Source organism: Hyalella azteca, unplaced genomic scaffold (genome assembly GCF_000764305.2).
Source record: "Hyalella azteca isolate HAZT.00-mixed unplaced genomic scaffold, Hazt_2.0.2 contig6336, whole genome shotgun sequence".
NCBI classification, from domain to species: Eukaryota; Metazoa; Arthropoda; class Malacostraca; order Amphipoda; family Hyalellidae; genus Hyalella; species Hyalella azteca.
Genome location: NW_025936499.1, coordinates 173,135 through 195,982, shown reverse-complemented (window position 1 = coordinate 195,982; position 22,848 = coordinate 173,135). Strand labels below are relative to the sequence as shown.

The window sequence follows — 22,848 nt, the reverse complement described above, 5'->3', positions numbered from 1 at the left end:
TGGTACAATATTTCGTTAACACTCACTTATTTTCCTGATGTTGACATGTGTTAGCTCGCAAATATTCAAAATAAAAACGACTAACCAAACCATCGAATCAGACGTTATTCTTTAATGTAATAATCTTCTGCGTTAAAACATTACTGTATATCTGACAATAAATTAACAAATTGAGTGAAGATATGAAGCGTTGCTAAAAGCCTACTGCTTATATATTTTGCCCTGAAAACAATGTTTTAAAATAATAACAGGTTTGAAGTGAAAAAAAATCTTTTTATATTTGACGCAGCCAGAACTTCGTTACCAAGTCAATTGATTATCGAAGGTGTCAAACTTGTCAGCCCCATGCACCTACACCTCCAGGCTCCACGTCGTATCTTGCCTACCCATTTGGGTCAGGGCGACACGAGGGCTCTTGAGATCTGAAGTGATATTTCCTGAATCGCAGAGCAGCACTGGTTGACTTAAGTGGAAGCTTAAGACTAGAAAATAAGATCTTGAGCAATTCCCTCGTAACTGGTGCAACCGGACAGGCCATCAGTTCTGATGTGACCATTACTATCCACGAGTGTTATTTTATGCATGTAGATGGCTGCACGTGGTATCTCGAAAAAATTCAGTATTTTCCAAGAATGTATGTGTGGATAGTCAAATCTATTAATACACTTTTTAGCAGATAGGATGCAAGTATTAAATAAGGAATAAGCTAATAGTGTTTTACTTCAAAAGTTATATATTTTTTATATTTTCAAGTACAATAAATTTTTTAGATTTTATATTATATACGTTACATTATTTATTTATAACTTTTTTATATATTATATTTTTAAAAGGAACATTGAATCAAAGCCATAATAAATTATGCATTCTTTATTATTTTTTCAAGCAGGTTTCATTGAAGACCACAGAATTTGTTTATTCGCAATTTTCTTATTTTTATTATTTGTGCATCGTTTAAGTCGCTGAAGACACATTGAAGCTACTCAGGCTTTGATCCATGTAGCCAATTTTGTCGGGATATTACTTTGATCGAAAATTTCATAAGAAAAGTTGCAGTATTATATTTCTTTAGCAAAAGTACAAAATTTTTATATTAATTCATTCAAATTGAATCCATAGTTTAAGAAATCTTAACAAGCCTAGATTGCAATCGTATTTTATGTAAGCAAACAGACAGTATGAGTAGTTTAGCATCACGATTAGTCTATATAGAAATTATAGATTAACTATAATATAACTGCTGTCACTCTTCGTTTTCTGTTACCTTAAGTTTGACATCAACATTGTGATAATATATTTCTTGCACAGGAAGTTAAATCAAACAATACGTTACATGAGGATTTCAACAGGTCTTTTTCTATCACCTCTACTCAAGTTAAGGAACAATCTGCTCAGGAATAGTAGTGCATGCCTAAAATCGCATAAAACTCATTGAGATTGTAAAAAGATACAAAAAATTATTAATCAAAATTGCTTATTTTGATGTAATTGATTGCCATGATTAAACATTGGTTAGTTTTTAATATTCATAGAGTAGGTATAGTATCGACTCGTAGTAGTAGGTAGGTCGATACTATATATGACCTACCTATACTCGACTATATATATCTACTACGGTAGGTATATATAGTCGATATCAAGAAATTAACTCATATGTGCATGGTGTTCTTTAACTCATGACACGAGAATAAACCACTTTAACACCTTGTAATAAAAATATGATAAAAAGCATTAAATGTACAAAAGGCATGAGCTATAGAATAATAAATATTTGATGATTCTAGGGAAAATTCTTTCCTTACTCTATTCTAATTCTATTTTCTTACTCTAAAATAACTGCTAATTATGCTACACAATCCTGGATGATAAAAATTTCCCTCAATCTTTTTATTATAATAGAATTACCATACTTATCCAGTTCAAAAACATTTCGTTATTCAATTTTGGTTCTTATATTTAGGTAAATCATTAACGTCTGTACCAAGAGTTAGAGAGAGTTGAAATAAAGTGCTGGCATGCCAATCTACCAATGGAAAAACATTTTCGATGGAATACTCTCATGATGTGAAGTCAGCAGATTAATTTTTTGCAAATACCATTAATTCCACACTCATCGAGATACAATGCAACCAGTCCTAAATTCCCTCGTCACCGCGGGAATTTTGTAAATGTTTGTAAATTTAAATATAAATGTTCAGTAAATTGTGCCAAAACCACCCTTCAAATCAGCGAAAGTATGTTATGTCCGTGAGCGTGATTAAATGAGTAAGATTTTAGGTTAATGAACATAATAATATTAAAGAAACATCAATATTTTCCTCTTTCCGTGCTCAAAAAGCGCTCCTGTGATATTTTTCATTATTATACATGGTTACGACAAGGTGGAATATATTTGAACTGTCTTCTCCTCTACAACGTAAAGTTGAACTCATAAGTAAAAAATACGAAAAGGTTTTTTCTCTCACCAACATTCTTGAAGAAACGGGCTGGCGCTAATGGACAGCAATATAATTTTATGTGAGTCCGTTAAGCGAAGCTGCTTGAAATAGATCGAGGTCACCTAACCGGACGATCATGACGAGATCTTGTTCCAGCTCCATTTTTTGACCCCATAGGTTGTTTCAGTTTTCAACTTGTCTCCTCGAAGTCAGTCAGAATCGTATGTGTCTGGCAATCCAGGTCTCACAATCACCACGCTATGCATGCAGGTAATGATACACAGCGACCCAGTTAAAGGTTCAAGTCTAACCTGTTGCTGCAATCCAGGTCTGGAGACTCCCTATTACATCACGCAGATCCTTATTTATGGAATCAGAGTTCATTTATTGAGAGGTCCTAAAGGTTTTAATCTTGGGTAAACACAAAGCGATTGTGTGTTTTCTACGAGATTTTTTAATAATTTATACCATGGAACCGTGCCAGATCCAGAAAATTTCATCCGATGACTTGATGACATTTTGAGGTGCATTTTTGATGACCATCGCTTTTAGCTTCAGTAACCAGACGATTAGAAAGGCAGGCAAATCTCTGTTCACGGAGATTTTTCTTAGACTAATCGATGATTTAAAAAAAGAAACTCGTCCTAATTTCAAAAATTTTGCACGGCGATAGGATGAGTTAATACTACAATTTATTTTTAAAGGAATTAGTCTTGTTTCTTGAGTTTCGGGCATATTTTATCATCCAGTTGGAGAACGCAAAACCCCAACAAGGTTTTACTCAGGCCATCGGCGAATTTTTTGTAATTGCAAAATTATTGTCGGATATTGAATTGCGTGGAAGAAGGAAAAATAACTATATAGCCTTCAGATTATGATCAACTGTAGTTACATAAGGCTTTGATTATTGTACATGATACCATAACAGATCAGAAAACGGTAATTACGTACATCAATCTTATATAATGGATGAATTTACTGTTGATATTATTCGTAGTTAATATTTCTTAGCGCGGTGAGTAAATTATAGTCATGATCTGAATTCCAGGTATCGGCCATTTTGTGAGGTATCATTAAATAAATGTTCCATTGAAACTGCGTTGATGCAGCTTATGCATCGTAACCTACAGAGAACAAATTAAAGCATGGGGTTGCAAGGCATTTATTTCTATCACAATTTCGTTTACTAATCATGTATTAACTCTCAGTATTCCCGTCGATGCTCATGAAACGTAAGAATGTGAAACAATTTGCGACCTCGTAGGCATTTCGATCACTTTACAGATGCAACAGCCCCTTAATGTTTGAAAGGCTTTGTCTTGCATTCATGAATTTAATGTGGTCAAACACTAAGAAAAATATGTGGGTCATATTGTTAGAATAATGATACATTTCCTTACCACAGCACGAGCAAAGAGAGGACGTTGCTGTGAAGCGCTCTCAGTCGGGCCATCTGGGTCAGGATACAGACACAAAAGCAAAAAGTGCATTGCTATTTGAACAAAATTTCATACATTTTTCTGAGTGTAGTATCTCTCCCGTAATCCCGCCTTGAAAGTTAAACTTCCAATAAATTTTCTATAAAATAACTCTGAGTATAACTATAAAATACGATATCAAAAAACAAATGAAATGAGGCAGTCAGAGAATGATCTGAAGCATTCATAATACACGCATTGGACAGTCCAAAGCTCTGAATGAAATTACGAATAAATTGAAGTATTAATTTTTTGCATTTTACTTTAACTAAATTAATGATTTAAATGAGGAATATCCGAAAGAGGGAAATCAAATTCAAGCTTTAGTTCGCAAGTAAAAATTGATTTCATATACTATTGTACACACTCATGTTACTTCCAACTGCAGAAGGTTCGAATATATTCATTACAATATTAATTTACATCTAATGTTCCTTAAACAACATTCCTTAGGCGTTATTACATGAGGCCCTCTTCTTTGAAATATTATAAGCAAAGGGCTAAATGAGGGTAGTTGAGTGTCGTAGAAAAAATATCCTGATCGACTCATGCTAAAAGTATAAAAAAATCTGTCTTGAGAGTGCAGACTGATTGACTAGGGAGAAGTTCCGAGCTACAGAAATTTCGTTCACACTCGAGGATCATAATACCTTGAATCCGTCTGACAGGTACATACGTCTGGCAAATAAATACGTCTTGCTGGTACATACGTCTGGAAAACCAAATACGTATGGCAGGTACATACGTCTGGCAAATACATACGTCTTGCTGGTACATACGTCTGGAAAACCAAATACGTATGGCAGGTACATACGTCTGGCAAGCACATACGTCTGGCAGGTACATACGTCTGGCTGGTACATACGTCTGGCTGGTACATACGTATAGCAGGTACATATGTCTGACGGGTACATACGTCTGGCTGGTACATACGTCTGGCAGGTACATACGTCTGGCAGGTACATACGTCTGGCAGGTACATACGTCTGGCTGGTACATACGTCTGGCTGGTACATACGTATGGCAGGTACATATGTCTGACAGGTACATACGTCTGGCAGGTACATACGTCTGGCAGGTACATACGTCTGGCAGGTACATACGTCTGGCAGGTACATACGTCTGGCAGGTACATACGTCCGGCAGGTACATACAACCCAAAAACATGAAGATGCAACCAATGAAATCGTGACCAATCGCCTACAGCCATCGCATGTTTTCGATGCCATTCAAGTCATATAACAAGACTTACAGAGCCGAAGTCAATGCTGCAAACAATTAACATTTTCTCCATTTTGTTGTTCAATTAAACTAATAAGTGAATGTACGAGGCTCTATGTGAATTGTGCCAGTAGTTGAGAGGATAACGTAAGCTCTGAATGTATTCATTGAAACGAATGACGTTCATAAGCTCGTATTTTCTTCATTCTTTGTTTCTTTTTGTACTGAAGCTTCACCGGCTGCTGATGACGATGATGTTATAGGTGCTAGCGGAGCGGCTGTTGGTGATGGCCGTGGTGCTGTTGCCGCGGCAGCTGCACTTTTCTCTCTGTGATCCCGCGTGTTATTTAGTAACTTTCTTCGAGGACCAAGAGGGAGACCAAGTTCTTTGAGATCGTCCTCGGTGAGTAGCTTCAGAGACTCGAGGTCGACGTGGTTCTGAGTGAAGATATTCATGTACTGCGCGAGTCCCAACCCCGCGAGGTAGAAGAAGAGTGGCGAGGCCTCCGACTCGTCGTCGCTGGGCAGGTCCTGAGCATAAGTTTTAAAATTTGATGAATAAATTAGGAATTTACTTCGTTTTTTTAGCATATTTTCGAGGGTAGACGGAAAAGTGGCGATTAACGTCGCTGAAGATTGCATAAGAAGAAAATTTGCAAATAAATCAATTATAATTAACGAATTACAGCGCTTATGTTTATTGTTATGATTCACATTGTTGTACAAAAGACAATAATTACACAGGTGCACATTAATACGCAGTCTAAAAAATAATATTTATGCCGAATATTTATTCAAAATATTAGATAAATTTTTTTTGACGAATTACAGAAAGACCCAAAATCATCAGATGACATTCCTACGAGAATTTATCGTAGCGCCCAGTGCTAACCTCTTCCTCGAAGGGGCTACTGGAATCATGGAGTGACCCTGCACTCCCCAGACCATCCCTGCCAGCTCTCTTCTGGGGACGAGATCCACTCTCTTCCTCCTCATCCTCGTCGTCCTCCTCGTCGAACTGCCCAACGCCTGGGACGATGCTGCCAAGTCCACTAAATGTCCCAGTTAAGGTATTCCTGAAATAGAAGAAGGTAAGGACCGTAAAGCCTTCAGGTTCCGAGGTCAGTTGTTAAGTGAATACAAAATGGACCAAATAATTTATGAAACTATGCGGAAAAAGCAGAAATTGGGTGAGTGCTAACATGATTGAAAATTTTATATACACTTTTGATCACTTTATAGTTTTCGTATTATTGATAAAAGTAACGACATTTGTACGAGCTGTTACTACTAAAATTTTCAATGCAATTTAGAACAAACTCGTATAAGTTGAATTACGTTGAAAATGTAGAAACAATTTCAAGCCAAAGGCCATTACAATAGATTCCCAATAGACCTCTAACCCAAACATCTCACCTGAAAGCCACTGAGCCAAAGCCCGGCCTGTCGAAGATGGAGCCCTTGGGTTTGAGGGCCACAACGTCACCGAAGTCTGGCATGGACTGGGACTGGTGACGCAGGCCGTCGGTCGAGTCGCTCATACGACGTTCTTGGCCGTTGAATACGTCACTTATCTTCGCGTGTCTGCCACCTGCATGATTAATCCGACTCAAAATGGATTATATTATTCAAGTCAGTGATACTTTACACATTTTACTAAATGCGCTCCTCAATCAATAATGAAGCATGCTAAACAAAGCTCAAGTAACGAGGTAAGACATTCTTATTAAAATATTAGGTGAATATTCCGGAAATGTGTTGTTATTAATACGACAAAAATGTGTCAAGTGATGTACACAGCCTTTCAAAACATAGAACTGGAACAGTCACTTATGATAACTCTGAAAGATACAATATAATTTTGAAAGTCCCTTAATTTTTGTCCTAAATTCGGCTTTCACTTGAAACCATGGATAAATGATACACTCGGACAAACCTTATATTCAAAAACTTGGAAAAATAAGCAGCTAATGCAGAGTAAACGAAGTGATAGGGAAGCTATGTTTAACTTAAAAACGCCCAAGATTATAGAGGAAATTGTCAGGATCAAGTTTTTCCAATAAGACTCCACAAGACATATACGGGGAAGTGACATGCGTGTGTTATTGCCTAAATTGCGACCTCAAATTTGCATACATTCTTTGTTTAAAAAACTATTTTGTTCAGAGAGACAATATGAACAGTGTTACTGGAAGAGGTTGAAGACGGAGCCTAGATGACCATGTTAAATTATCGAGTTTTTCATTCTAATTTGATTCTGTGAAGATAAAGTATGTGGCCTCGTCTAACCCGCTTCTGCGGAGGCGCTGATGAGAGCGTCTGGCACGAGGATGATCTCAGAGTCACGCCGCAGCCCCGTCAGATGTCGTACGGAGTTGCTTCCTGAGCTGCCTTCTTCCCGAACCTGCAGCAAATATAACCGGCATCAGCGACGACAAAATGATGAAATAACGTTACAACTTGCTAAGCAATTTAAGTAAACTAATGTCCTATTTATTGAACACTGCATGATCATTGTTTTAGGCCACATATGATATGCACTAAATATTATGTATTGAAAAGTAGAGCAAGAGAGTGAGAAGAAGTGTATCACGTACGTATGTAGTGGATTGATTAGCGGAAATTAATATCCTGATATCCTCTTAAAAACATTATTGCAGCAGCTCTGACAGTTGAGAAAGTATTACAAAATATGCGATCCGAAGAATAGAGATATTTCAAAATGCAACAATACAAAAAAATATATAACTCAGTACTCAATGCAGTGAGTGACAGAGAGCGCATTTTCTCGTCGACGAAAACTTGAGGTCACGGACGGACGGACAGACGGACGGACGGACAGACAGACAGACGGACATGGCGAGCACAATAGTGCATTTTTTCCATAAATGAGAAAATGCGTTAATAAGGGAAAACAAAAATGTTACCCACTGTTTTTGCATTAATGTCTATAAAACGACAAAATAAATTGATATAAGGTTGAAATCGAAATCGCTCGAGATCTCTACCTTGAATTCGCCATCTCTTGTAATTCTACTGCTGTTAGTCTCCTGAAGGAGTTTCTTGTTGAATATTTTCTTCTGGATGCTGGTTGCCGTCTTCTTGGAGGACGCGCTGGTTGTGAGGTCGGAGAATGTGGGCGAGGGCGCGTAGCCAGGCGCGCTGCTGCCCGTATGGAGCTGCGTCGAGTCTCGCCTGGGTGGCTTGCTGAGGAGTCCAATGGAACCTCGCGAGATCGTCGCCATGAAACTTTTCCGGCGCGGCTCATCTGAGTGAAATGGTGTGAATATCATGCACTTACAGGAAAAAACTTTAATTTAAGAAGAGAGTTTGGGACTTGGGAGAAATTAGAAGTGCCGAACGTTACCCGAAACCAAAAAGAGCATAAATGTAACATAAAAATTTCAACGTTCAGAAACAATTTCTTAACAAGCCTCTATTTTTTCGCCTGCCGATGTGATTTTACGTCTAAGTAAATATTTACCGAGGGCCGTAACATTTTGAATTACTAGAAGTACATGGCAAAAATAAATTTTCTTGTGGAATTACTTTGATTGATAATGTTTGAAATTTATGGGATAGAATAGTTCATAGCCTCAACTTTCCAAGCCTTGATGAAAGGTTAACAAACCTGCTGCCTTCTCTGCCTTCTCCAGCATTTCTCGTTCCTTGTCTAGCTTTTGTTGCTCGATTTCCCTTGCTTTGTCCAGCTGCTTCTGCAGCTTCTCTGACTTCTGAAGTCTCACTTCCACTTCTTTCTCAGCCTTTTCTTTTAATTTTTTCACTTTCTGTAGGAAGTATACATTTCATAATATTTATAATCATTAAATGACAACTTCAAGAACTGAAACATAACATAAGTGAGTTTAATTTGAAATTTTATTTTAAGAACGAAAAAAAATCATTGCGTCACGACCATTGAAATATGTCAGCAATTAAATGAAATAATTGACGAAATAAAATATAAAAATATTATAGGTTTGTATTTTACTACATTCGAAAGAACAGGGCTTTACACAAAGCTAAACAAAAAACCTAAATCTAGAACTACTTACGATACGTAGATTCTAAAAAGTTATGAGATGCAAAGCCCATCAGGAGAAGAATGAATTCCCTCTCCAATAATAAATGGGAGAAGGAATCGGCTGCTCACATTTCTATCTACCAAGAACATCCCCATAGGACTTTTTGTACTGTAGTGACTTCATAAAATTTTTAACCCTCAAAAGCTTTCCCTAAATTTAATTTTTTAGAGTTAAGATTCAAAATTTAAAGTCTAACACTAAAAAATATAACTCAGTACTCACTGCAGTGAGTGACAGAGAGCGCATTTTCTCGTCGACGAAAACTTGAGGTCACGGACGGACGGACAGACGGACATGGCGAGCACAATAGTGCATTTTTTCCATAAATGAAAAAATGCGCTAAAAATGTGAATTTACCGACTACGAAATTTTAATTTTCTGACTCGGAAATTCAAATTTTTCAATTCGGAAATTTGAGTGTAGGACTTGGAATTTAAAGACTCACATTTGGGTCTTGAGATTAACTTTATGACTCACATTTGGGTCTTTGGATTGTTGTTTGGCAGAAGCGGAGTCGAGGAAGCGTAGCACTTCCTGCCTGTTGCCGATGGCGGCCAAATCTTTGGGGCTGTGGTATTGGTTGTCCAGGGCGTAGATGTTCGCCCCGAAGTTGACGAGGAAAGTGACGCAAGGAACGTGGCCTTTGGCAGCCGCGCAGTGGAGTGACGTGTTGCCGAAATTGTCGCATTTGTCGGGATCACCTCTGAGGGCAATGCAAGTCTTTAGTAATTTATATAAAAATTATTATTTTGACTGATTATGTGATAAAAGATAAATATCTTTCTAAAGCTAGACTGGTATAAATATATTTAGAATTGAGGATAAAGGGGGCATATAGGCAGTTGTTTTAATTTGATGATTATACAGAAAAATACTAAACATGAAGATTACTAATATTAACCCTATAATACTATTACTAGTATTAAGCCAAGCTTTGAGGAATAACGATCATAGGTTAGGCAAATGTAAAATTTTTCTACTTCAACGAATATAACTGACAGGGAATCATAAGCACCTGCATGTGCTCCGCGCAAACCTCGATTGGAGCCACCGCACCCACACTCCCTTCAATAAATAATGGGTGGAGCGTGTAGGTATCGAGTCGACCGTATTGATTTTAGCCAGCGGCAACATGGACAGGTAACAATCAATAATTCCAGGACATGGAACCGAACGCATGGGGATCGTGTGTGGACAGGAAGTCACATAGCGGCGATCGGCTTATAATAGCGGTAGCAATTGTATCGTTCATTGGCAAAATTGTTCGAATTAAGTTTATTTGTACGCAACCTTAATTCAGGAATTTTTAATGGTAATTGACTTGTTGACTTGTTCATCCCATGATTGCAATACTTGACATGCCGTTTACTCATCCCATGATTGCAATACTTGACATGCCGTTTATTCATCCCATGGTTGCGATACTTGACATGCCATTTGTTCATCCCATGATTGCAATACTTGACATGCCGTTTATTCATTCCATGGTTGCGATAATTGACATGCCATTTGTTCATCCCATGGTTGCAATACTTGACATGCCATTTGTTCATGCCAAGTTTGCGGCAGTTATCATGGCCGTGACCTATCCCATCCGTTGAGCGAGGATGCGGACGGCTCGACTACCCGTCCGGAAGTTCATTGTTCGCGCTCTAGGAAGCGCCGCACAATAGTTAACATTTGCCGGAACAGTAACAACAGGGTTATCGACATTGCATTATGACGCTCGTAAATGGTGATTCCGAAGTGTCATTTGCTTCTTCCGTAACTTTGATTAACAGTCATCTTAGCATAAGTTCGAATCTTAATTTCTGGAAAAATGCACTCTCTGAAAGTCTTTGGTATTCAATAAATCGCGAATAACTAGAAATTGAAATATGTAAACATTATTATTGTTTTGAATCAACATTCCCTTTTACAACTTTATTTTCATTACTGATTTAATTATCAATCCAAAAATTTAACTATTTTTTGTCCTTCCACAAACTCTACCTCGCTCGCCAATCGTAGAATCAGTACAAGTACGAAGACAAATTCGTCCTCTATGCGATTTATCAGCGGTAGTCAGTTGACTAGTAGATTATTTAGCTATGAAATTAACCGAGTTGACAAAATAATAATATTGAGGAGGCCATGGCCATGCAGGTCTCAGGTGAAGTTTAGGGACGCGTGAAATTCCTGTGAGCGCTCACTCACAACCGAGATAAGGTGCACGCGCCAGCGAGCTCAACCATAGCGGTGTAGATTATGTTCTACTGGTAGAGAGTAGTACATATATGAAACAAAATGATTCATTTGTCAAATATCTTTCATCGGAAAATATTGATAGGTACAGTACAAGGTGATGGACATCTATTCAATAATCAGCTTTTAAATAAGATTATGTTGCATGATGACTAGCGGGAAAGTATAGTGAGTACTCCAGGAGAGCCCGAACAGGAGGAACAACTACGGTGGCAAACGGTACGGCGCGTAAAAAATAAACAACGACTGGATCACGTGCCTCTCCAACGGAACTTCGAACACCGACAGGAGCGAGCCGCGGTAAACGTACACTCCTCCAGCAACAAATGGATCCAGCATTTCAAGTATCAATATCTATAATTAATTCAGTGTCTTGTGTTAGGCTTTTGCATTGATGAATCGAAGAAACGTTTGGCCATCATCTTCAACTTTGTTGACAATAAAAACAGTATATTCTTGTTCGAGACACTTGAAAGAATAAAATGATTTTTTCCTATTCTCGTATTTTTCGCGTTCGAAAATTTCTTGTAATTTTTTGATTATCTAATAGATTTTTAAAAACTACTGAAGCCAAATGCGATTATCATTTAGTTCCAAATTCCTTAAAGTATAAATCAAGCGAATAATTTTCCTTAACTTATCATGACGGATGAACTGAAAAATATTTCATTTTGTGGATAAGTTATCAGCAAATCAACGGATTTTTCATGGAATATTTTGTTGCAATAATAAGCCACACTTTCTATTCAGGATTAGTTTCGAAGTGTAACTAAGTTTCATGGGCACCTTAGCGGAATAATGAAATGCGAGAGCCAGGCCGGCGCATGGCTAAGCAGCGACCCCCCCCCCTCACCTCCTATATTAGAAAGCTAACACCAGAGATGAATCTCTCTAAAGAATGCACCGTGGCTCGAATCTAATTTGTTGAAATGAAAAGTTTGTAACAGAAATAACACATTTCCAAGTTTCCTGAACACTTTTCAAGTCTTAATACTCTCCTATAACAACAAACAAATACCTTTATGTTATTAATTCATAGCCTAGAAAGCATAATGTGATAACTGTTGTGTGAGGCGCCCACGTTCTGCTGACGATGAGTCCGGATTACGTACCCTTGTTTTATTCGTGTTAAAGAACCGAACTTTTTGCTGACGAAGAGGAAAGTACTGAACTCAAGATGCATCGAAGGCACCTGCTTCCTGTTGACTACTAGTCTAAGGTACGTGCCCTCTATTTAAGACGTGTTGAAGACACCTACTCTCTTTTGACTACTAGCCTGACACACGTGCCCTCTAGTTTGGACGGGCTGACGATAACCCGATAACACCTACCCTCTGCTGACGATAAGCATGATATACGTACCCTCTAGTTTGAAAGGGTTCAAGGCACCTACCCTCTGCTGACGATAAGCATGATATACGTACCCTCTAGTTTGCTGACGATAAGCATGAGGTACGTACCCTCTATTTTGGACGTGTTGTAGGCACCTACCCTCTGCTGACGATAAGCATGAGATACGTACCCTCTATTTTGGACGTGTTGTAGGCACCTACCCTCTGCTGACGATAAGCATGAGGTACGTACCCTCTATTTTGGACGTGTTGTAGGCACCTACCCTCTGCTGACGATAAGCATGATTAACGTACCCTCTAGTTTGGACGGGTTCAAGACACCTACCCTCTGCTGACGATAAGTCTGAGGGCTTCAAGATTTCCCTCGAAGGCCGCCCATGCCGTGGGCGTCATCCCGGCCTCGTCAGGCGCATTGCAGTCCCGCTTGGTGGCGTGTGATAGCTTCTTCAGGAAGCCATCCCTCGCGGCTCTGGTGAGAAACATTAAGTAAATAAAACTGATACAAATAAAACGTCCGTATTGTTTTTGCGTTACAAACAATGTGCTTAAATAGGACCACTATGAGCATATTATTTCAAAACAAGAAATGAGTTTCTTTTGCTCGATATCACTTATGGAAAAGGTGATCGGGCTTCAACATAGAGACATGCTTTTTTACTAATGCGAAACATTGGGCTCCTAGAATTAACATGCAGACAAAAAATTTAAGTGACTTTTTGATTGGAATAACTATTAAGTCATAAACATAATTGAATTACCTCGTCAGATAAATCTATCAGTATGGTGAATGCGTGTTAACATGGAACCCTATCTCAAATAGCGTGGTTTTTGCAGAATTATTCAACATATCGACGAATGTTAGAATAAACTACGAGTAGGTTGCACACATTATTTAATTCTCATTCAATTCATGCTATGCTAATTCACCGTAATTTCAAGCGTGCACCATAAGTAAATTTCCTCCAATTTTATTGGAAAACTTTCAGGGGCTAGCTTCAGAATCACTTCAGAACTGCCACGATGCAAACAAAATCAATAAAGCGTTAAATTTTACAAGACAGAGATTGAAATGAAAAATTAAACTCAGTTCTCACTGCAGTGAGTGACAGAGAGCGCATTTTCTCGTCGACGAAAACGTGAAGTCACGTATGGACAGACAGACGGACGGACAGACGGACATGGCGAGCACAATAGTGTTTTTTTTTTCATAAATGAGAAAATGCGCTAAAAAATCGCACATGCGGGCTAAGCGACCAAAAAACGTATTGCTTAATAATTACAAAAGAATGACATCGATAAACTTTGGTGAGACAATTTTTCTATTAAAAAAGAAGAACGTGCTCCAAATCTTGAAATCCGTCGCCGAACACCGTGCCAGGGTTTTCGTTCTGGAATTTTGCTGGTCCACCCTCCCAATTCATTTTTGCACCTTCACGCTCAACAATTCCTGTCTTAACTGTTCGTGTCTAACAATTCGTGTCTAAGCGAAAGATTACTAGAATTTGAAACAAGAACCAACACCAGGGGCCACGGCTATAAACTAAAAAAACTGCGCTGCAACTTCCCCACGCGCCAACATTTCTTCTCGCTTCGAATCACCGACATGCATACATGGAACAGCTTCACCGATGACATCGTTGGCGCTCCAAGTATGAACGCGTTCAAGAACAGACTAGATAAAGCTATGGAAAAATACATGTTCAGACTTGAAATGCCTAGCTCCTTATCGAACCCGGTGGAAGTCTAGTAGCTACTTCAAACTATCGTCTCTCGGACAATTCTCCGGACGGACTTGCGGTCGGTCTCCAGGATTCAGCGAACATAAAATATCTCCCAAACTAATGAAAGCAGCTTGATGAAACTACGTACATGCGTTCACTAAGACGTAAAAGTCATGTCAGGTCGGGATTATTTTTTCGATCTCACCTTCGTTTCTTTTTCGGTCATAAGGGCCGAAATTCGCCGTAGATATAAAATAGTTTCTAAGCTACTGAAAAAATTCCAACGTAACCTTGAATTTACATTCCTAATCACCTAACAGTGATGTTTAGGTCGTGCAAATTTTATTCAAATTAAGGCTTTATTCGCGAGTTATTTGGCCATCCGAGGAGCAAACACTATTTTTGTAGCTGATTGTCTAACTTCCAGTGAACAAGAAATATCTTCCAAACTAATGAACGCAGCTCGATTAAACTTTGCTCATGCATTCATAAGAAGCTATCGGTGATCTTTAGATCGGGATACTTTTTTTCGATTTCGGCTTCGTTTATTGCCACCTTAACATCACCGCGAGGTCCCGATGAACACATGTGCAAAGTTTCATCATGTTTAGTTCATTAGTTTGGCAGATATTTCATGTTCGCTGAAACTTGGAGCCTGGCCGCAAGTCCGTCCGTTAGAGTGTGCAAGAGGTGAAATTAGGCCGGCACATCTACGGATGATCTATACATTTTATGTAAGATATGAAACTTACTGAAAATTTTTAGTTCAGTTTCTGTACAAATTCTATAAACTGATATAATGTCAATTGAATGTTTCCAAACATATTTTCTTCCTTCCCTTATTCAAATTATTTCCTTATATATATATTTCCTTATTCAATTTATTCATAAATAACGAACCAGATTCCAGATCCTAATATCAATATTTCTTTATAAATTATTGTGAGTTTGATCCTCTGAATGGAGTATCAATGAAAGGTGTTGAAACTATCATTACAGAGTAGCTCCATATTCTCGTGTTAAATACGGAATAAATACGGAAAGAATTTTTTGTGTGCATTTAGAATGGAACGTGAGCTTCACCACATGGGCTTAAAGCATTACATTAGAGAGAAGGATTGCGGTCGAGGACGTGACAGCCAGAGCTACTGCAGTTGTCAACATCGTGTTTACGATGCGACCTCACGAACATGTGTGCGCTTTGCGGATGTTTTTCTACATCAGCCGCACTTTTCTATATAAAGTTTGTCCGAAAGACGCAAACCCAGGATTAGTAAATCAGCAAGTGGAGAACGTTATACTTTAAGATCGGTTTTAGATGGTAATGAGTAGTCTAATAATAATTTATCCAAGTTTAAAACTTAGGCGAAAGAATAATTCATTTTTATCTCAAAATAATTCCAATAAGTTATTTTACACACTATCTTCATTGTTGTTTAGATGAAATGCTCAAGCAAAGGATGCCATGTATGTAGCAAATTATGAAGCAAACGTTGAATGCAGCAGCACGAGTCTATATTTCATCAAAAGTATCTGCAGATTTCTGATTAAATGTCTCTGCGCAATGTCAATGAGCGCGGCGGTATACCTTAATTCTCCATTGTCCAATTTAAAAGTCATTTATTATTATAAATGCGGTTAAAAATGCATGAAAAAGTTCAACAACTGAACCAAGTAATCTTTTATATGATTTTGAAAACTTTATGATCCCAGGTTTAGTGACGCGAACCTCCCACAGTCGAGACCAAATGCCGCGTCATTGAGGGAACCACAGTCAACAAACGTTATAGATCGTTAAATAATGGTGCAATATCCGCAATATTCCTTGACTATCATGATTCTTGCTTGCAAACACTTGCGAAAACTCTTTCAGATTTTGCGATAAGAGGAATGTTCATCACAGGGTAAGGCCTATTAGTCCATAAAGGGAGCACCGTACTTAATGCGCAAGACATCGGATTCATATGATAAACGTTTGACATTCCCAATGTTCGTTGACGAACTGCGTTGAAAATTACATCTTATAGCCCTGGAAAGGATTGTGATGGAAAAGAAGAGCTGCACTTGCATGAATTATAGAGGTGATGAGCCCCAACAGTTCGGAGAAGTGAGGTCTTACATGAGAGCTTCTCACGACCTATGCTTGCGTCAAAAGGGCCAGGGCACCGCGGCTCTCACGGGCGCTTCCGTTTCGAGATTAACGAGCAGGTAAAACGTCAACGCAAACGTGAATAGCTCACTCCAGCTACTCGGTGTAATAGCTCACTCCAGCTACTCGGTGTAATAGCTCACTCCAGCTACTCGGTGTAATAGCTCACTCCAGCCACTCGGTGTAATAGCTCACTCCAGCCACTCGTAAAATGAGGAAGAGAACTTTCAGACGCTGGAACGCGCAAGCCGCGTTAATTTCCTCGTTCTTCGTTTCACAGCATGAATGTCAGACAATGACTTTAATTCAGGGTAATAAGTGATGGGCCCGATTGATTTCTGAATTGGTCTTTTGGAATCACAAATAACATGAAATGCAAGGAAAAGTCTAGGTGGATCATACTTTTGCTTCAAAGTTCACACTGCAGTTTGACACTGACAATACAGTATCTGCCAGCGTTAACTAGTCTGATCACTGATCACCACAATGCTGGATGACAATGTTGAAACTGCAGCTTGACACTGGCTATTAAATTGTACTGTGTTACACAGGCGAGACCCGCAAATTGACTGTACACGTAACAAAATTGACCGAGCTTCCGGTCGCTAATGCATTGAACTAAGTGACGATTATATGGTGCTGCCAGGGCCAGGATTTTGTTAAAAAATCGCATTGAAACAGATAATACAGATTGTAATTGATAACATATTGTACTAGGAATCATGGCCGAGTTGTGAGCTCGTGAACGAGCAGTTGGAATAGTAATTGTTATTTCCTGGTTTCAAATGAGACTCTTCTTTCAAGATTGCATTAAAATGACAAAATATTTGACCATTTGAGTAGTTTTGTTTACATATGTCAAATGAACTTTGAATTATTTTCCACTTCGCACAGAACAAAATTACCAAATAACGAATAATAATTAAATGATAATGCAACCAAAAGGTGCTTAGGAGAGTTCTCTCTTCAAAACATCATTGATGGAAAAAAAATTACATCCTTGGTTATCAGTGAACGATCAATTCTGAATGAATCGGAAAAATATTATACAAAAAAGAACACTGGGACGGAAAAATATTCCACGAAAAAGATCACTGGGAGAATTAATTGAACAATTTTTGCAGTTCACTTAATAGGGCAGCATGTCTTGGTAATTATTGAATTTTACTGCAGAGAAAAAAATTCTCCGCAGGGCTTTATTTTCTAAGTATCAGACTTTCACGGGGAAAACGGAAAGCGCGCGCCAATTAAATTCACGACAAGGACGCGCGCGAGATTAACGGCGCGCACGACCTCCATGCGCCGCGCGTCACCGGTGCCGTGAAGCTCAGGCAGGCGAGCGTCACCGGTGATGTGAAGCTCAGGCAGGCGAGCGTCACCGGTGCTTGTCACGACTCTTGGTCTGATCGTTTATTTTGAAAGATAAATTTATTGTTTGCCTTTCTGATTATTCAATTGGCCATGGCAGAAAATTGAGGTCAACGAGCAATCGTTCGTAATAATATCATTAAATGGCATGCGTTCAAACGGAATTTTGAACTCCGTGAAGCATGTAACATATCAATAATTTTTCATGAATCCTATGAACTCAAATCAACTCTATTTTTGATGAGCTGTTCAATGAGAGAAACAGGTTCTATTTGAAGCATTGGTTAATAAACAGTTTCTGAAATGCTTCCAAGATCACACTACTGCTGCTAATTCACGCTAGCGACTTCTGATTGAACATATAACATTTCTAGCAGTATGCCCGCAGCAGTTCAGCGTATGTGTAGGATGCGTTGTCATGACGACCGAGCGCCCTCACCTGCCCTGGGCGCAGAGGCGGCAGGAAGCAGCGCGCTAGTCATCCTATAGACAAGCATTGCTTATATAGTGAGACCAAAAATTATTTATCATTGAGTAACATCATTCCGTGCATAAATTCCGAGAATTACAACCGATGTCAAACATATGTTGTACCTTGTATCCAACAAATTTTGTACCTTGCTCAAATCAAGTTTCAAATCTACGCTTTATTAAAAAGGTAATAATTTGTTACCTCGAATGTGCTTGTTGTATAGCGTCGTCGAATAGGATGTTATACATGTTGTATTTGAAACCTTATTACTTTCATTTTATTCCTGTTTTCGTGTGGTTCATTTAAAATATATTTTCGATCATTTATTTCGTTCTTTATTCTAATCACATTTCACTTTCTCATTATTCAAGAAGACCGACCATTATTGCACAACTTCAGGCATCCTCGAAGATGCAATTTTAACTGCATCAGCAACAGTCGCGTGACCTTAAGTCAGCCATTGCATCATAGTTTTTATATGAAACGCTAAACAATGGACGGGTGCGATGCGCTGCCATTAGACGCAGAGAAAATATTTGAAACTGTGGCTATTTTAAGGAAAGGTTGCTTATTTAGAAAGTTAAAATTGATGTAGTATCTGTCAAAAGATATTCTCGAGAATTGTATGATTACAACGTATTTTTTTATTTGCATGTATCAATTTTTTTACTGCATTGCTAAGTGCTCACCAGTCATGCCTGGGAAAATTACCCTAAGGAATTACAGTAGACGTCAAGATTAAATCAAGATTGTAGTTAATAAAATTACTTGGGCCACGAAAATTACCCTTAAATAGTAAAGCATACGATAATAGTTGCGATTTCACGATTAACAATTTCCTTAATTTCATTATGTGAAGGTCACGAAAACAGCGATTAAAGTATTTTATACTGGATGTGAGAGTTATGAAATTAAAATGCACAAAGCTTAGCATGATAGCTTATTAGTAGACGATGTAATTATGGAATTATGAACAAAGAATAAAAAAGATTTATATATTCAACATTTCGATTTCATATTTGATTCATCGTTAAACTGCAGGCTTTCATTACGTTAGTAGAGCATTCATGTTTTTAATTTATACTTTACGCTCGTATACTTACAGCTTATGCATTATTTTCATTAAATGAGTTCAGCCCGCAAGCTTGATTATAGCAAAATCACTTATACTTAATGAAAGGTTTCAAGGTTTCCAATCACGATTATGATTGAAGCAACTTGAATATAATTAATTAGAATATAAATGCCTCTTATCAGTGACACGAGAATATTCCCGCAGTTGTTATCGCAGTTTATAACAACTTCGACCGTAAATGACGGATGTGAGCGAGATTACAGAGCGCCCCTCATCGGCCGTCACAACCACGACGTCTTCACTGCGGAACACATGCAGGCTTCACGTGGCCTCATATCGAGGCTGGGTGCTGGAGCCTTAAATGATGTACGCTGTGTTACTTCGCGTAGTAGGATTAGTTTGCATTCTAATTTGTGCGTGGATCACCCAATAAAGTAATTGTGATTAGTCTTAAATAAAAAAAATTGAAAAAAAAATTAAATAAATCATGCTGTCAAAAGATGGGAAAAAGTAATACGATATAAAGATGCTGAAGATAAATATTCGCTAGAGTTATATTGAAAGAATGGGGACCACCACTGGTCCCCAATGGGGACCAGTGTTATAGAGTTATTGAAAGAATGGGGACCACCACTTCCCTGTATGTAATGGACCATCATGATTCCTGCCTTCCGGAACGTGGCCTTCAACACTTCAAGCCGTCCGTCTCTAGGCCGTGGGTCGAACCAGCCCTCGGTCGAACGGCCACTTGTCGAAGGACGATAAATTTTGAAACAGAACTATGCTATCTAAAACCTAACCTCAGATGCGGTGAACGTAAAATTACGTAATTTAACGATGCCCGGAAGTCAGATTCGATCCGCGGCCTGGTGGTGCACGGCAGGTTCTATGCGAGGCCGGAGGAAGACAAAGCCGAGTGGTTCACGGCTGATTGGTGGATGTCCGGAATGCTCCCAAAGAATGTGATGCAATAGTAGCCATATAAAATGAAAAGAGCAGAAAAACTTTGATACCACTTAACAAGTCACTACACAAGCAAAAAGAATAACGACGTAATTTCTCATTAAATATTTCATTAATAACTCTGCTACTCGTCGAGTATTGCAGCGCTGTACACTAGTCAGTCGCAGGCACTTTGTACGCGGATCATCCAATAAAGTAAATGTGATGAGTTTTATATAAAAAAGAATTGAAAACAATTCACTTGATTCATGCAGTCCATATATGAAAAAAAAATTAATACGATATTTAGACGCTGGAGATGAATAATCGCTAGAATCATATTGAAAGAATGTGATGCAATCGTAGCCAATTAAAATGAAAAGATCAGAGAAACTTTGATACCACCTAGAAGTCACTACACAACCAAAACAGTAACGACGTAATTACACATTGAATATCTAATTAATAACTCTTCTACTCATCAAGTATTGCAGCGCATTTCTGTCTGCTACTCGTTGAGTATTGCAGCGCATTTCTGTCTGCTACTCGTCGAGTATTGCAGCGCATTTCTGTCTGCTACTCGTCGAGTATTGCAGCGCATTTCTGTCTGCTACTCGTCGAGTAGTGCAGCGCATTTCTGTCTGCTACTCGTCGAGTATTGCAGCGCATTTCTGTACACCAGTCGCAGCGCAGGCTGCACACACCTGCCTGCCCCAGCACGCGATTACCACAGCAGCGCTGCACCGGCGGCCATGGCGCTCTGCTGGCCTGCGCTGCACATGTTCAGCTCTGCTATAAGTTCTCTCTCTCGCTCCAGTGGAGATGGTGGCAGACGACAGGTCAACAGTTGATATTATGCAGACAAAAAGGTTTACCGCTGACATTTTGTTACCAGGATGTCTGTGTAAGAAGTGAGCCACTGCACAAGCATTCAAATTTGAATTAACGCGAAGAAGCGAAAGTGTTGATGCAAGATTAGACTTATTGTTCTCAAGTTATGTTGGATTGAATTGTTTTTTCTGATATTCAGTTCCATAGCGAATAAATTAATTTACTGCATATCATAACATTTACTCATCTTGTTACTAATATAAATTTTAATGATTTCGTGAGCTTGGAAGGATAAGCTGTACAAGCTTTATAACGCTCACCGCAGCAAAAAGTGTTCACGTAACAATTAATTTCTTTATTGCATTAAGAAACACATCGAAGAGACATAAGTTCAGTTGTTTGCGTCCAATGTGTGTGAGTAAATTATATTGCGCGCAAGATTTTAATGAATGTTCAGTGCAGCGTTTTACGAAAATAACATCTGAGCCAACAATGATATTGATGTAGAACTTTATTTCAAGTTTCAGTGACCGCTCAGTTCAAAAATGTTAAGTACTTTATTGTTTCTAATGTCTAGTGCTTCTAATGTATTATTTTAGTGCAGAAAACAAAAAATCAACAACCCCATGTTGCAGGAACATTATATCATATCGTTCAATTAGAAGAGAGAAAATCAGCTGAGCCGTCTTATCTTATCGCTACAATCATGAGGCCGTTTATCGAATAGTCTTTGCCACATAGCTTGCATCTTTACAGCTATAATATTAACGCAATCATGTCATAAAAACGACAAAACGTGATATGTAATCGTATTTTAATATTGCACTGTTATGTGCAATTGTTGGAAACAACTTTAAACTCATGACAATATCGCAAAATTTTACCCACATAAGAAGCTTATTGAAATAGCAATGACATTCAAGCAACTTACGATTACTCGAAGATTCAGAGAAAGAAACTCACTTGTGAAATACATCCGACATCGTATCACAAAATCTCTGTTGCGATCATTTCAAAGATATAGTCAGAGATCCGTCAGTCTGCTGGTCAACACTTGTTACGCACACACCTCACCCTGAGGGAGCACACGACACACTGACGGTCATCGCACGAGGAACTGGTGAGTGGTGACGGTGTCTCATCGTCACCGCAACCCGCGTCCAACTCTGTGTATGCGTTTTACAGTTCTATTATTGAGGCTTCTGCCAATCTCAGATAAATTTCGATATCTTCATCAATTTACGCTTTAGCCGACACATCAGAGATGATTAACAGTGCGATGAAAGTGCAGTCAACTTTGTTTATAAGACATATATTATGTGTGACCAACATTGACCACGTATCAGGAGCATTTCTTCGTTAATAGCTATTCTAAGTTTAGTTTATAATGAAGTGATGTAACTGCTTTGAGCTCCTGTCAATAAATGCCAGTTTTTCGAACAATTTCAATTCAAAATGCGCCATGCTCTTTG

The 22,848-nt window shown here is 38.5% G+C and overlaps 1 protein-coding gene across 1 annotated transcript; it reads right to left on the bottom strand.

Moving 5' to 3' along the window:
- Positions 1 to 3,316: 3,316 nt before the first annotated feature.
- On the bottom strand, positions 3,317 to 22,460 carry LOC108673488 (Usher syndrome type-1G protein). Its single transcript, XM_018161329.2, has 9 exons — positions 22,340 to 22,460; positions 13,144 to 13,287; positions 9,700 to 9,925; positions 8,769 to 8,925; positions 8,146 to 8,405; positions 7,427 to 7,541; positions 6,554 to 6,728; positions 6,030 to 6,213; positions 3,317 to 5,668 (listed from the first exon to the last, which is right to left on the bottom strand). The coding sequence occupies exons 1-9, from the start codon at positions 22,357 to 22,359 to the stop codon at positions 5,321 to 5,323; spliced, it is 1,629 nt and encodes a 542-aa protein (XP_018016818.1). The 5' UTR covers positions 22,360 to 22,460; the 3' UTR covers positions 3,317 to 5,320.
- Positions 22,461 to 22,848: the final 388 nt, after the last annotated feature.